A 17046-nucleotide genomic window follows, 5' to 3' on the forward strand; every position below is an offset into this window, starting at 1 on the left:
AAAGGCCATTTATGTCTCCTGCTTCTGAAAATGATGACCTTATAAAGAAGTAGTCATGTAGTATCCAGGGCCTGGTGCTTCAGGGAGTGTCTCTGGTTTGTGCTATGTGTGCTCTGCTATTGTGTTTTGGCTGCTCTATCCTTCAGGCCAGGCATCTGCAGAGGCTCTTCTTGTCTGCTGTGGGCAGTGTTTGATCCTTGGCCTGAATGTGGTTTTAACTAGGTATGCTCTGGTCTGCTTGTGAAGTGAGTCTTCATACCAACTCCCCAGAACTGAGGCCCTGCAGAACTCTCTGATTGGGAGACGTAGAGTGGGCAGGAGTTGGTGCTGGTCTTCTCGGGGAGGACCCCGCCACTCTGAGAGTAACGCAAGCCTGACTTAGAATGGCAGTCCTGCCAGAGCATGGTGAGGGGGAGCTTGGTTTCAAGGCTGCAAGTTAGGCAGCCTTTGTCTGAGCTGAGCTGTTTCCCTCAGGTAGCTCTCTGTTTATGCTGAGGGGCCGGGGAGGGAAGTGGCACCAGCCAGACAGCTCCTTTGTTCCCAGAGACACGTCTCGAGGAATGCTGCCTGACAGGGAAGTACTTCAAGAATAGTGGATAATCTCCCCACAGTTTACCCCAGATGTTTTTTCAGATTGCTCTTTCCATACTGTCTGCCTCCAGGGTTTTTGCCTGCCTTCTTTCTAGGAGCAGCACAGTGACCTCTTGGCTCTATCCCAGCCAAGCCTACTGACCTTTAAAACGCCAGGCTTTAGAGAAATGGTGTGGGCAAGGGCTTGTCCTGGTCTTCTGGGGAAGGGGTCCACAGCACTGGGAATGAGACACGCTTGACCGAAAAGGACAGTTCTGCCAGAGCACAGGGGTGTGGAGCTTGGTGTAAGCGAGTCAGGCAGCCTGTGCTGGTGCTGCGGTGCTTCCTGCAGGTGACTCTGTGTTTATGCGAAATGGCGCCTGCCAGCTCCCTTGTCCCCAAGGGGCAATTCCATGAACTCTGCCTCTTGCTCTGAGAACAGCAAACAGTATCCCCCAGTGTGCCCCAAGCATTTTTCAGGTAGCTGTTTACACACTATCTGTCCTCAGGTTGTTTGCCTGCCTTCTCTCCAGGAGCAGCACAGTGCCCTCCTGGCTCTGTCCCAGGCAAGCCTACTGACCTTTAAAACTCCAGGCTTTAAGGGGCATCTGGGTGGCTCAGTTGGTTAAGTGCCAGACTTCAGCTCAGGTCATGATCTCAAGGTTTGTGGGTTTGTGGTTTGTGGTTTGTGCCTTGTGCCCCACATCGGGCTCTGTGCTGACAGCTCAGAGCCTGGAGCCTGCTTCTGATTCTGTGTCTCCCTCTCTCTCTGACCCTTCCCCGTTCACATTCTGTCTCTCTCTCAAAAATAAATACACGTTAAAAAAAAAAAAAAGAATGGGGAACTCTTTAAAAAAAAAAAGAAAAACATTTGCATAGTTCTTCAGTTTTTCCATAATGCTTCTACCTAGGAGTGAGTACCATTTATTAAGCACTTACAGTGCATATATCATAATGCTTTGTGTACATTATATTATTTGGTCATCACAACTACTCTAAGAAGTGAGTACTAATATTATCTCCATTTTATATGTGAACAGATCAAAATCACATAAGTTAAAAGAGTTGAATAAAATCCTAGAATTTATAATTGGCAGAACTAAGGTTTGAATTCAGAGCAGTGTGACACTGGAGACTGAATGCTGCTGCCTCACACTCCTTGTCCATCTGAATCATCCAGAGATCCTGTGAGATGGGATGCCATGGATCCCCAGACTGATGCTATCTAGCCTGCACCAGTAATGCACATTGACTTGTGTCTGCTCTGACTGGCCAGTACCTGGACCATAGCATTTTTTACTTTGTATAAACCCGTTATTACTATTGTAAACTGAGGCTGATAGAGATTAAGTAAAATATTTAGAAGCTTACATAACATTACTAGGTGATTATCATATTTGTGTTAATAATAAAACATTTTTAAATCATTATCAATTGACTATACATTTACTGAAGCAAGAGTACCTTATATAGTTTAGATGGCTTTACAGTGTCCAAGTAAATCTAAATTGAATGAATTTTTGCATGTAATTGTTCATTTATTCAAAAACCTAACCTTTCTCTTTAGGCCAGAAAAGGCCGGACCACCATAGTGGTAGCTCATCGTTTGTCTACAATTCGTAATGCTGATGTCATCGCCGGTTTTGATGATGGAGTCATTGTGGAGAAAGGAAATCATGATGAACTCATGAAAGAGGAAGGCATTTACTTCAAACTTGTCACAATGCAGGTATAATCCAACTATAGAATTTTCCTGAACTGTCTCAGGTATAAGCTGATTTTGTGTGTTTAGTACTATAAATAAACATTACTTGATTTTGTTAATAAGTGAGAAAAATAACTGGGGAATTCAGACCAGATTTTTTCCCCATTTAAAAGGAGGGAAAATAAAGAAGGATAATTAGAGAAAATTAAACATTTAAAAACATTGAAAGGTAATCTATCCACCATAGTAGGCATTAGCTGCATGTAATTACTGACATGTCAGTGGTAGTTATTCTGAAATGAAGTGTTTTAGGGAGAAAATGCATACCATATTCCAAGGACGTGGTACCAAAGAAGAATGCAAAATATCACAGTAAGTTTTTACATTGATTGCATGTTGAAATGCCAGTATCTTGCATATATTAGGTTTAAACCAAATACATAGTACAAACTGATTTCCCTCTTATATTTTTTAATGTAGCCCATGACAAAATTTTATTTTATTTATTTTTCATTTTAAAAAGTTTTTTTTAACATTTATTCATTTTTGAGAGACAGAGAGAGACAGAGTGTGTTGGTGAGGGGCATAGAGAGGGAGACACAGAATCTGAAGCAGGCTCCAGATTCTGAGCTGTCAGCACAGAGCCCGACATGGGGCTGGAACCCATGAACCATGAGATGATGGCCTGAGCCAAAGTTCGACGCTTACCTGACTGAACGACCCAGACTCCTCAGCTACTCAGAAAATTTTAAATCACAAGTATGGGTCACAGAATGGCTTGGATCATATTCTCATTGATAGCACTGGTCCAAAGCAAATAGGATTGAGGCCCAAACAACCACAAAAAGGACATCACAACGTAAGATATAGGGAAAGGATGTCATGTTATTTCAGCATATTCAGTGGCAATCCTTCTTCAGTGGTTTTAATTTTCAAATATATCACACATTCACACATGCACAGAAACCTTCAGCAACTTAACTTTAACCTTTCCTATAATGCTGTAAATTACCACTTTCCTTGATAGCTGATGGTTGGCAATTAACTTTCATTATTTTTTCCCAGCCTAACCCACTTGTGCGTATTTCTTGTTTACTTTAGACAAGAGGAAATGAAATTGAATTAGAAAATGCAGTTTATGAATCCATAAGTGAAATTGATGCCTTGGAAATGTCTCCAAAAGATTCAGGATCCAGTTTAATTAGAAGAAGATCAACCCGCAAGAGTATACATGCATCACAAGGCCAAGATAGAAAGCTTGGTACAAAAGAGAACTTGGTATGGAGGAGGATGTAGTTATGTCTTCAACCCTCTCTCTGCAGCTTTCGTAGTTTCGTGGGCTAGCAGTGGGGTGGTAGGGGTCAAAACAAGAAAGGGTTATCCAGAATCCTCCTGTCGTGTCTCCCAAAACCTTCCACAGACCAAATCTCAACATTTTAGATTCAGGTTAGAATGTATGAATGAGAATTTATAGGCCAAGAATTTTACAATTAGAATTTATAATGTTAAAGAGATTCTAAGGGGTCTTCAAATATGGATATCTCTATTCTTTTATCCCTATTTGTAAATCCTCTTGTCCTGTTCCAAGTGTGATTTTCCAGATGTCAGGTTGAATGTTTGTGGAGACAGCATTTATTTCTTAAAATATAAAGGAGTAATATAACAATCTTTTTTAAAAAGTTAAATAGCCACCAATTCATAAGAAAACAGGAATAAAAAATCTTCATTTAAAAATTTGTGCATACTGAAGAACTGTGCATCATTAAATCAATTGAGAATCAGTCTTTTTATAACTAGCCTGTTGTCATATTTTGTTTCCCAGGATGAACATGTACCTCCAGTTTCCTTCTGGAGGATTCTGAAGCTCAATATAACTGAATGGCCTTATTTTGTGGTTGGTATATTCTGTGCTATTATAAATGGAGGCCTGCAACCAGCATTTTCAGTAATATTTTCAAGGATTATAGGGGTAAGTGTTTATGTCCATTTTTTTGGATTGACTTGTGAGGCCTGACTAAAGAATGAGCTGTTTATATTTGTAAGTGTACACACAAGCCACAAAAAAATGAGGACCTTCATATGAAACTCTGCAACTTGAAGATGTAAGAATGCAAATCTGATTTGTGATAGAAAGACTCCTTTTTCAGGCTTTCCTTCATCCTTGCGGTTGGTTGCTGTCTTAGGGCCCAGATTGCTGAAATAGTCACAAAACCGACTAGGTGACTCTCTCTTGCCTGCCGTCACTGGGCTCTGAGTAGATGTCATGAAAAGTCCTGTCACCAGTGTGCTTGTCAGACTGGCTTGAGACAGAGCCATTCTGGGACAGACGCACTTGTCAGGACACAAGCAGGAATGCCACCTCTGTGAGGTGTCCATCCCACTTGTAAAGATGAAAACAAAAAGCAACAGCTTCTGAAAGGTTGACATATTTTGACTGTACCTGCTTTTAAGGAAGGCATTTTCAACAATAATGCTATAACCCAGGCAGGGTGCTCTCTGTTTAATGGTAGATGTTCATATATCAAGCTGAGGATACCCTTGCCACCATACCTGCTGAAAACATTGCAGAGAAAGAAGTTGATCCCTACATGAAGGATGCGAAACTCTAACTTGTGATTATACTAAAAACTACGTAAATATTCAGCTCTCTACCCATGCTTGGCTAACTTATTTCTGGTTGATACTCATATGTATAATGTATTCATTTAAGAAATATTTTTTTCGGTGACTGCTCTGAGCCATATACTATTCTAGGTGGTGAAAAATACCAAGAAGGAGTTAGTGTCTGATTGCATAGAGCATATGTTCTAGGACAAGGGTTAGCAGACTTTTTCTTTAAAGGGTAAGATAGTAAACAGTTTAGATTTTGAGGGCCAGATGGTCTCTGTTGCAATACTTAGCTCTACTGTTGTAGTGCAGAAGCACCCATATACAATGCAGAAACAAACATGGCAGTATCCCATTAAGGCTTTATATAGACATTTGGCTGGTGGTCCACAGGGAGCTGATCCCTGTTCTAACATTTGTTGTACAGTCAGGGAGGTAGACAGTTTGCATCATCAGAAAAAAAAATGGAAATAGAACTTTATATTTTTCTCATTCCTCATGTAACAGTAAGGCTGGAAGCAAATGATCCAGGGCTAGCACATTGGTTAGGCAACCAGTTATCTGCCTGGTTGAAGGTTTGTAACACAGAATTTAAGGCTGTGGGCTCTGAGTTAGATTGCTCATGTTTATCTCTTGGGTCATCACTTGCTGGCTGTGTTAACTCAAACAGGTTAATTAGCCTCTCTGAGCTTCAGTTACCGTTTATAAAGTGGTGATGATAATAAACCTTAGGAGGTGATAGGATAAAAGGAACAATATACATGAATTTGTATAGAAGAATATCTGAATATCTGTCACGGAATAAGGGCGTGCTGATTGTTTGCTTTTTTTTTTTTTTTTTTTGGTTGCAATAACTAATCATCAAAAATTGATCTCCTCTAAAAGGCTGTTATTACTTTACAGAGTATAAAGTTGAATAGGTTGGATGAGGAGTGTAGCTCTGTTACAAGACAGTTTTGGCCCACTGTGAAGGGAGTTGTTTCTTTCCTGGGAAGTGGTGACTCTCTGTGTTCTCTAAGCCCAACACATCCTATGAGCCTTCTTACCATCTCTGGAAAGATCTCCATGTGTGGTGCTGGGTCAGCTGGCTGTCCAGCCGGCCATCCTCCAAAAAAGCCTACCTCAAGGAGGCTCCTTTCATGCCGAAGGCCTGGGCTCTCTCTAGTTTACCAAAACAGCATCGGCAGGTTTGTCTCCAGTTTGAAATGTTCAAGTTGTAAAACAAACTGCCATTGAGTGTGGTTTCCCATCAAAACAAGAAGACAGTATTTATTCTCATTTCTACTTTACATAGTAGGTGTGGCTCTTGGGCCACTCAATTACTCCAAGAGGGGTGTGCCCAGAAAAAGTAGTGGATCCATTTAGGAACGACAGACACATTCTCAGCCCCTAAGGAAGGAAGAGTACACACACCTTTAGGTTTGGCATTAGGGAAACCAGCCCTGACTTCTGTTTTACCAAAGCTGTCTTGACCCCCAAATACTGTGCTTGACAGGACATGAGTCAGACCCAGAATGACTTCCTTAGGCCTTGAACTGAAACCTTTCAATATTTTCTTAACAGGTTTTTACCAGAGTTGAGGATCCTGAAACAAAACGACAGAATAGTAACATATTTTCATTATTGTTTCTAGTCCTTGGAATTATTTCTTTCATTACATTTTTCCTTCAGGTAAATATCTACATTTTCACTTGATTCATTTTGGGGAATGCATTATTATTCAACTGGGGAAATTTCTAAACATCTGTGTGATTTTTTCTTATAAACTGGACTGTTAGCAACCAAGTTTCTTTGACATATTCATTTATTATTTTTTTAAGTTTTATTTTTATTTATTTTGAGAGAGAGAGAGAGAGAGAGAGAGACAGAGAGCGAGCCCCCAAGTGGGGGAGGGACAGAGAAAGGGAGAGACATTATATTCATTTATTATTTTTTTAAGTTTTATTTTTATTTATTTTGAGAGAGAGAGAGAGAGAGAGCGAGCGAGCCCCCAAGTGGGGGAGGGACAGAGAAAGGGAGAGACAATCCCAAGCAGGCTCTGCATTGTCAGTGCAGAGCCTGATAAAGGCCTCGAACTCACAAGCCATGAGATCATGACTGGAGCTGAAGTCAGACGCTTCATGGACTGAGCCACTGAAGCTCAGTCCCTTCTTTGACATAATTAAAACAAAGATCTTTTGCTTTCACTTTGCTTGGTTACCTTTTCCTCCCCAGCATGACATCCTCTAACTGAAATATTAATGAAATCAGAGGGAAGCGGGTATTTGATCTAATACAATGATTGAAAATGAAAGCTAGGTACTCAAAAATGGAATTCAGGGAATCCCTGGGCATAAGTTTGGATAGAAAAACTGCCAGTCACTTTAAGTACTCAAAATGCTTTGGTATGTTCTGAAAACAACAAAAAGCAAAAAACACGTTAAGTCACACTATTTTAAAAATGTTTGAAGAGTTTATCATTCAACTTTTGCTAAAGGAGAAAGAACCTTTTTAATGATGGAAGAATGCCAGTCTTCAAACAGAAAGTGTATGAGCCATTTTTGAAGAGTCAGATTTTGCAGCTTGCAAATGATTTGGCTGGAACAAAATTGTAAAGGAATTAAGTGCTCTAAAAGTTTAGTATGATAAGGCTGTGTTAGACTTTGATTCAAGTATGAGCTGCACCAATTCCTAATTTTGTGTTTGGGGGCAATAAAATAATTTAAACCAACCCTCAGTTTCCTCATCTATAAAATAGGAATATTAGTACCTGCCTCTTGATGACTGAAAGAAATAATTGTGACCTGGGTCACGTGCCCCTCTGTGATGGGGGAAGAGTGTGCTGGCCAGCAGCCTGCAGTCTTTGGGATCAGAGCCCCACACGCCTTTGGAGCCAGACTGCAAAGCTGCTTCCTGCATGGCCCACAGGGAGATGAGTCTCCACCGTCAAGGGATCCAGGGCCACTTCCAAGGTTGTTTTATTCTGAGAAGGTCATTTATAAGGACCATGCTCTTCCTAGCCCCAGCTGGAGCAAGGACATGAGCCTCCTCTTTGACCAGCTCCTGAGGAAAGGTGCAGACAGCTCCTGGAAACATTTGCCTTCATATACGAATGTAAATCTACTGGAAAGATCAAAGACTTCAAAACCTTTTTTCCTGACACAAAACCTATAAAAGAACAAATGTCACAGACCCCACTCTTTCCCAGAAGTTTTGAGGAAGGCCTGAGCTTTGAATATGCAATGTTTCATAATCATGCTGAAGAAAAGATATTTGCATATTTCAATGAGATACTTGCAAGGAGCATGTAGATTCCTTCGTGGAGATGCCATTGTCACCATGATTATTGCTGCTGTTGGTATGTCTGCAGTTATAGCCGGGGGAATTGCCCTGGCTGCCAGTCTCAACATCAGCTTTATTATACTTTTTTAAGTTTTATTTATTTATTTTGAGAGAGCTAGTAAGCGGGGGAGGGGCAGAGAGTGTCCCAAACGCAAGAATCCCGATGCAGGGCTTGATCTCACAAACGGCGAGATCATGACCTGAGCTGAAACCAAGAGTCCTGAAGCTTAACCGACTGAGTGAGCCAGGTGCCCCTCAACATCAGTTTTAAAAGGCCTATCCCCCTTTGCTCTGTTGTGATAAATAGCCAGCTTGATAAAGTTCAAGGAAGGAAATTATTTCCTGTAATGTTCAAAGTGTGGATGAGAAGACCCTGTACTCAGGGCCAACAAGCTTATCTATCAAGCTGGATCCTGAAAAAAGTTTGACATAAAAGAGCTGCTCATGCATTCTATACCAGTCTGCATTAGGCTCTCCTTCTGCCAGAAGAAGCTGTTGTCCCCAGTCCTCTTACACTTGCTGTTGAGTTGCCCACAGGTTGAAGCCTGCTAACACCAGCCTTCCTGAACATAACTTTGGAATACAACTCCGGGAGCTCTTTTCCACTTTCTGAACTTTTTAACACAGAAGCATCCCTGTGAGAGTGTCATCAGTTGTTTGTGTCTCCTTAGGATAGGTGTCTGCTAATCCTAAATTTGAATGGGCTCTTTAAGGTTGCACAAGCACAATGCTACCCCCTTGTAGACCAGAGAAAAAATTCATACTGAAACTTTTAAAAATCTTTTTTTAAAAACGTTTATTTATTTTGGGGGTAGGGGACAGAGAGAGAAGGAGAGAGAGAATCCCAGGTAGAATCTACACTGTCAGCACAGAACCCACTGCAGGGCTCGAACTCACAAACCGTGAGATCATAACCTGAGCCGAAATGAGTCAGGTGCTTAACTGACTGAGCCACCCACGTGCCCCCATAGTGAAACTTTTACTGCAGACTTGGAAATGCCAGAAAACCAAATGAAGGAATAAGTGTGTGTGTGTGTGTGTGTGTGTGTGTGTGTGTGTGTGTGTGTGTGTTATAAATTACAAAGCTACCTTTATTGTATCCACACCAATCTTTTTTGGCTACAGTAGGAAACACTAGTTCCTGTAAGAATGGATACTTCAAATCTGGATTCTAGGGATTAAACAATCATTGAAAGAGAGAAAGGAGAGAAAGGGAGAAGGAAGAAATAATGTGATCAAATTCCTAGGTCTGCGTGAGGCAGTAGCAAACAGTGGCTTATTGAATGAATCGATAATTAGCCACATGTAATTTTTTTAAGTCTATGTATTTGTTTATTTTGAATGAGAGAGCAAGAGCAGGGGAGGAGCAGAGAAATAGGAGAGCAAGAATCCCAAGCAGTCTCCAAGCTGTCAGCATGGAATCTGACTCAGGGCTCAATCCCACCAACCATAAGATTTTGATCGGAACCAAAGTAAAAGAGTCAGACGCTCAACCAGCTGAGCCACACAGGCACCCTGACCTAAATATAATAGATTTGATACTTTAACTACATGCAAGATTGCCAGAGCAACTGTTAATGCCACAGAATGGAAAGATTGTCAAGTGTGAAGTTGGTTAAGGAGTTTCAAGGGTGGTAGGCTTTGAACTGGTCCCTTACACGTCGGAGACAGAGACGTGAACTGCTGAAGCAAAGGCAGTGAAAGCAGTTACCTTTGTAACAATGATGCTCCAGGATACTGGAGTCGGACTTGCCTGGCAAAACTAAGTGAGAACAAAGGCTCTAAATTATAGGACCTCAGAGCTGTAGAGCTGGCAATGTGCTGAACAATGTTAGAATGCTCAGCCCTTCATTTAGAAACCAAAGGAGGGAGCTCTGTGGGTGATTAAATTTCAGGCTCTGGGTTCCCATTTTGGTTGGAATTCTCACAGACCCAGATTCAGGTTCCAACTCTGCCACCTTACAATTGTGTCTGTCCTCTGGCAACCTAGCAACCTCTCTAAACCTTAGTTTCGTTTGTAAAGTGGTTATACGGTTGTCATAAAGATGACCGTCTCCCATCATTAAAAGGGTTGTCATAGATGTACACACATATGTGTATGTGTTCGTGTACTTTGTATAAAGTACAGTGTCAGAGTAATCACTTAAAAACGGCTAGGTCCCTATAGAAATAACAATATTCCTGCATTGAGGGAGATATTTCACATTTCATTCAGTCCAGTGACAGAAACCTTAATCTGGCCATGTCTAAGTAAATTTACTGTTTTAGTAATTTCAGACTTCAGTTCAATTAACCCAGGGTTTCTCCCTTTCCTCCTTCTTCCAGATCAGTGTCTATGTTAGCAGAGGCATAGAGAGTAGTGGTCTGTGGATGTCACGTGCCTGCCTGCTTCTTGCTGGCACCTGGCAGGGCCCACGGCCTTCAGTTACGTGGTCCAACCTGGCTGTGCCCCTTTATCAGAACCACTTGGAAGAATTGGCTCTTGCTTCACTTGTGCTCTTTGCGTGTGTTTCTTCTCTCTCTCGCTAATGTGTCTCAGCGGGCCCAGAGGAGCTATGGCTGCCCTCTTCCACATCTCTTGATTCTGCAGGGACTTGGGCTGTTATTCGAGCCTCTCCTCTTCTGATGCACCGTCGGCCATTTCCACTGTGCTTTCTCCATGAGATTGTGTGTCAGGCCTCGTCCACAGACTGCTGCTTCCTGGAGCTCCAGAAAGAAAGGGGGTTGCTGCTCCATCCTAGTCCTAAATCCCCACACCCACTGGGATGAGGGTTCTGATATCCTCCCTCCCCAGATGTGGCTGCATGGCAGCACACTCACATCTGACTCTTTATTTCCCCGAGATGTGGCTGCATGGCAGCACACTCACATCTGACTCTTTATTTCCCCGAGTAACTCTTCCCTCCTCCCAGACACAGAAGGTTATATCCTTGGGGGGAGAGGAGAGGCAGTGCAGAAAATTCCTCTTGGCGTCTTCTTCCCCAGACTATTCTGCTTCTACACCTTTTTTTTTTTTTTTTTAAAGCTTTGAAACTGGGAATTTGTTATCTTTGTTCTCTGCATCCTTTATGGCTGGGGTGACCAAATACTTCTTTTTTCTCACATTATACCTCAGGTCCTGGTGTAATTATTAACAGCAGCCCTTTTCATTCTCCAAGTGTCCTGGTTTGCATGATAGGTAATACAGCCACCCTGCTTCAAGTGCCCCTGTCTTCCGAACAACTTCAGCTTCCTGAGTGACAGACCCTGGCTCACCGGGAGAAATAAGCAGGGATAGGAATAGTGACAAAGAAACACATTTCCCAGTCAGCCCCTGATCAGCCCACCAGTAGCTGGGGAGTAGCAGTGATGGTTTCCAAACGGGGCTCCCCTGGCTATGCGGCTGCTGTGGCTAGGTGCCCTTAGTACACAGTTACCGAAACACCACCAACCCTGAATCAGGCTTTCTGATTTTGGTGTCCCTGTTAGCCGTGACATCAACTCTCCCTCCTTTCGTGTAACCCATGGCTGGGTCTGTGACAAGTCTTCTTCCTTGTGGCATGTTCTTCACAGGGCTTCACGTTTGGCAAGGCTGGGGAGATCCTCACCAAGCGGCTCCGATACCTGGTCTTCAGATCCATGCTAAGACAGGTATGTCTGCTGAGGATTGTGCCGGGGCTGTGCAGAACTCCCCGCTTGGGCCCATGGTCTCGTGCAGAGGGAGTGCGGTTGGGTTTCTCAGAGCGAACTCCTGCAATGGTCTTCCCTCGGTCTCTCCTCACAGATGTGGCTGGACCGCCACCCCCAGGTTGGGCTCAGAGGCCCTGCTGTCCATCTGCTGTGGGTGGGACAAGGAATGGGATAATCACAGATGGTCCCCAGAGCTGGTTCACCTCCAACCTTTGTGTTGGCAGCTGGAGGCAGAGTCATCCCTTTCCTCTCTTTCCTTCTTTCTCCCCGGAACCCATATGTGTGTCTTCCCACCAAGAGATGCTACCTGTGCCCTTTCTTTCCTCAAATCAAAATGTATCCCGACTACCCAGTTTTTTCTTTGCTGTGGCCAGACTGTTAGAGCAGTTCAGCTCATAGTGTTCGTTACAGGCTGATAACGGCTTACTAGAATGCCTCTTACATTTTCCACCTTCAGAACCCTAACAACAGGCAGACGTGAATATTTTCCTGGGGAAAGGGGGAGGGAGCTTCTGGGAATGTAACCCAAAGCAATCCAGTTCTAAGGGAGAGTTTCTTTAACAACCATGAAAATTTTGTATGTGAGTTTATAACCCTCCATCTTAAAATTACTGATCACTTGCCAGTGAATAACATGAGGCTCAGAAGGATGCCCTGGACATGCCAGGAGTACTGGAATCCTGGCTGAGAAGCATCAGTTTGCTGTGTTAGGATTTCTAGTTGGCATTCACATCTTCCCAGCTGTCTTTGGTTCCTCAATCCTTTCCCACCTACACCACCATTACTTAAAAAGAAGCATATTTATGGCAGTTGCTGGCCCATGACTGGCAGAGCCAGGACTGAATTGAATGAGTAAGAGAGCACTGTTTGATGGGGGCGCTGTCCTAGGACTCTGAGTCAAACCATATTTATAACTGAGATTGCAGTTAGGATTCTGAACTTGGTCCAGAACCAAATGCCCCATTATCCCGCCAGCTGCCAGGCCAGCTCTTAAGTCTGTTATACTTCGGCAGTTGAGCTGATGGTTTGTGTAATGCCCTCTCCATAAATTATTAAATCTATCAAATACACATTAAGGACTTTCTGGTTGCCATAATACTAAGTATTGTCAGGCATTCAACCCTCAACAGTCCCTGTCTTCAAGGAAGTTACATGCCAGTAGAAGAGGCACTTAAACACAATAATTCTAATAAACAAAGTGATACATGCTATGATAATTTAGAACACTTTCTTTTTCATTAATACTTTGGGGGGGAAATGGTAGATACTGCTTTAATTGCAAGCCACCAGGACCAGAGTTATTTTTATTAAAGATATAAATTCATGCTTCAAACTCACAATGTTTTTAGTATTTATGTATTTAAAAATGTAAGTGGCTTTATAGAAAAAAATCCTGTTGTATGTAATTCTTAAATTTTAATCTAGATTTCTTTTGTTGATTTTTTTAAACTCAATTCATTTATTCTGCCCTGAACTATAATAAGTTATCTAAACTGCCTATTCAACTTCTCTATTTAGATATCTAAGTAGCATTTCAATCTTATATCTAAAATTGCACTTTTGAAAAAAAAAGTAAAAATAAAATTGAACTTTTGTTTCTCCCCTCTGTACAGGGCTTACTTTTTACCGAGTCTTCCCCCATATCCGTAATGGTAGCTCCATTCTACCAGTTGTTCAGGCTAAAAACTTTGAGGTCATTTTTGACTCCTCTCTTTCTATGTGATGTTATAATAACCTCCTAACTGGTCTCGCTGCCCTGATCCTTATTCAAATCCATTAGTTTCACCTCCTAAGAGCCAGAGTCATTCTTCTCAAATATAAGTCAAATCACATCCCCCTGCTCAAATCCTGCTAGAACCTACCCATATCCCTCAAGGTAAAATCTGGAATCTTTACAGTTGCCTCCAAGGTCATGATGTGGTCCCCACTCCCTCTCAGACCTCATCTTCTACAGCTTCCCACCTTCCCCAATGTACAGTCTACACACTGGTTTACTACACAAGGATGAGAGAGGGCAGGGGTAGGAAAGCCAAATGAGAAGGGAGATCTGTCCAGAGGAAGAGACTTCTTTTACAAATTCACACAAAGGTACTCTTAAAGCTGTTAGCAGCCCTTAAGGCCTTCTTGGAGGTGCATAAACAGATCAAGTATGACTTTGCCTCAGGGCCTTTGCACATGCTATTTCTTCCTTCTCTCAAATATTTTCCTCCCTCTCTTCATTCAGATCTCTGCTTACATATCACCTTAGAGAAGCCTTCTCTGTTCCCTAGTGCCTTTCTTCGCTTTTTTTCCTTCTTATTCTGATCTGTTTTTCTTCATTTCATTTATTTACACCTGGCCCTGTATGTATTTATTTACTTGTGGCATACGTCTCTACAATCTAAGCTTTATGAAAGCAGCAGCATTTTCTTTTTTGTTCACTATTGTTTAGATCCAACAATTAAAATCACATTTGGAACAAAACACTCAAATTTTTTTGATAAATGAAATTATTTATATTCTTGTCTATTGAGTGTCAAATCTTGAGTGCTAAATACAAGGGATATAAGTGATAACCAGCCTGACCCTGTCATTGCCCTAAGAGCTAAGAGTCTTATAAATAGAGCTTTAAGATAATAAAATCATTTTCTGTGCCACAGGATGTGAGCTGGTTTGATGACCCTAAAAATACTACTGGAGCATTAACAACCAGGCTTGCCAATGACGCTGCTCAAGTTAAAGGGGTATGTGCCTCCTTTGTGCTGGTGTTTGTCTTAATTGGCTATTTTGGATCTCAGCAGGAAATTAATTTTCTCATTACAGGTGTTCTCATAATCATTAAAATGTTAAATATTTAACACAGTACATATGCCTTATAGCAAAAATGTTAACTGCTTAAACATTATATATTGTATAGTGTATACATAACTTACAAGCTTTCTTTTGTTATTTACTACTTAGTCATGCTATTAACAAGATACACATGGAAGGATAATTATTTAGAAAAGGAAGTATTTATCAGCATATCACGTAGGACCAGTCTGTTGTGATCAGTTAAACAAGAGAAAATTATAGGGGTGCCTGGGTGGCTCAGTTGGTTAAGTGGCCAGCTTCAGCTCAGGTCATGATCTCATAGTTTGTGAGTTTGAGCCCCATGTTGGGCTCTGTGCTGACAGATCAGAGCCTGGAGCCTGCTTCAGATTCTGTGACTCTGTTTCTTTCTGCCCCTTCCCCACTCAGGCTCTGTCTCTGTCTCTCTCTCAAAAAATAAACATTGAAAAATAATCAAAAAAACAAGAGGGGAAGGGAAGGGGAAAAAATAGTTACAAACAGAGGGAGGGAGGCAAACCATAGGAGACTCTTAAATATTAAGAGAACAAACTGAAGATTGATGGGAGGTGGGGGAGAGAGGAAAGTGGGTGATGGGCATTGAGGAGGGCACTTGTTGGGATGAGCACTGGTTGTTGTATGGAAGCCAGTTTGACAATAAATTATATTTTTAAAAATGAGAAAATTGTAATTGCTGCTGAAAAAAATAATGTGTGTAGTTTCTGTATGAACATTTAGGAGCATTGCAGTTTAGAGGAGAGGGAAGAAAAATCTAAAAGCAGGTTGAAAGAAATGAGAAGCACATTAAAAAATTAAAGCAGTGGAACAACTGTATCAGGCTACAAAGCTTAAATTTTACCACCACATGAATCTCTTTGATTGATCTAACTAGAAACTGTTGAACCAGGAGGTTTTGATTTGTGGATGAAATGACAATTTCTTCTTCTACAACCACAACTACAACTGTTGATAGCAAAACTCCACAAGATAATGTAGAATTCAAAAAAACATGTGATCTCTCCTGTGTCTCTCCCTCACTTGAACCTTATTAATCTTTATCTTTAAACCTTTCTATAAGGTAGCTCTATTTTAAAGTTTCTTCTATCTAGTAAATGGACCTTCTGTAAAAATAAATTGGGTTTCGAATGTGGAAGCACACACAGTTGTAAAATTACAGTATAAATCTTGGCGATTGTTTTAATACAGATTTCTTTGCTTGAGGCAAACAAATCAACAAAAACTGAGGTTTAGATCAAGTTGTAGAGAACCTAACTGAGCCGAATGTGCCCTGCTTGAAATAACTTTGAACTTCCTAAAACAGACAACTCTGGCTCTATGGCATCTACACGGTATGTCACATTGTCGTTAAGTGCTGTGGAAAGAAAACAGCAGCAGGATATATGGGTATGGGGATTCTGGTTGTCCGGTAAGGAAGGCCTCAAAGATCTGGTGATAGATGCAGGAGGCCTGAATGAGGGAAAGGTAGTAGCCCTGTAGATATGTAGGGGAAAGTATTTTAAGCAGAAGGATCAGCAAGTGCTAAGGCCCTGAGGCTAGAGCATTTCCATAACTGTTCCCAAAACAATAAAGAGGATAGTATGGCGGAGTAAAGTGAGTGAAAGGAAGAGTCATAAGAATTGAAATCAGTATTATATCTGGAAATAAATGGGAAACCATTGTAGGCTTTTGAACACAGGAATGATGGGATCTGAAATCTTTAAAGGCTACTGTATAATAGGCTGAAGGGGGCAAGGGTTGAAGCAGGGACTCTATTGCCATAATCAGGGGAAAGATGATAGTGTTTTAGACTAGGGTGGTCATAGTTAGGTGACACAAAGTAATCAGATTCTGGACATAGTTTGAAGGTACAGCCAACAGAATTTGTTGGTTACCTATGGGGAATAAGAAAACAGCAATCTAGAATGTCTCCACAATTTTTGACCTGCTTTACTTAAAAGCTAAAGTTGCTTTTTAATGAAACTGGGAGCCTATTGAGCAGAATTGAGGGAGAGTTAGAGTTCTTTTTGGAACATGATAAATTTGAGATGCCCACATTAGACGCCCAAGTGGAGATGTCATGAAGACAGGTAGACATGCAAGTCTGGAGTTGAGCCAGAAGTCTGGTCTGGAAATAGGTATCTGGAGATTTTTCGGTGCATTGGTGGCTTATAAACCAATGAGACTGGATGAGATAGCCAAGGAACTTTGTACAGATAGAGATCCGTTACATCAGGGCTATGAGGATGGACCTACAAAGCAGAGTGTGAAGGAATGGCCAGAGAGAGAGGAGAGCAGGGTCCTGGAAACGACACAAAGGGAGTGTTTCAGGAAGGAGCATTACAGGATGTTAATATCCTGTAAACTCA

The 17046-nt window shown here is 41.6% G+C and overlaps 1 protein-coding gene across 4 annotated transcripts in view; it reads left to right on the plus strand.

Moving 5' to 3' along the window:
• ABCB1 (ATP binding cassette subfamily B member 1) overlaps positions 1-17046 on the plus strand; it is a 238281-nt gene that overhangs the window by 189378 nt on the left and 31857 nt on the right. For all 4 annotated transcript variants that reach the window (XM_058725205.1, XM_058725204.1, XM_058725206.1 and 1 more), the window contains 6 exons: positions 2138-2299; positions 3377-3553; positions 4098-4244; positions 6446-6553; positions 11756-11833; positions 14512-14595. In XM_058725205.1, the coding sequence (XP_058581188.1) occupies positions 2138-2299; positions 3377-3553; positions 4098-4244; positions 6446-6553; positions 11756-11833; positions 14512-14595 (756 nt within the window). The remainder of the gene's footprint in view (positions 1-2137; positions 2300-3376; positions 3554-4097; positions 4245-6445; positions 6554-11755; positions 11834-14511; positions 14596-17046) is intronic.

Source organism: Neofelis nebulosa, chromosome 4 (genome assembly GCF_028018385.1).
Source record: "Neofelis nebulosa isolate mNeoNeb1 chromosome 4, mNeoNeb1.pri, whole genome shotgun sequence".
Classification (NCBI taxonomy): domain Eukaryota; kingdom Metazoa; phylum Chordata; class Mammalia; order Carnivora; family Felidae; genus Neofelis; species Neofelis nebulosa.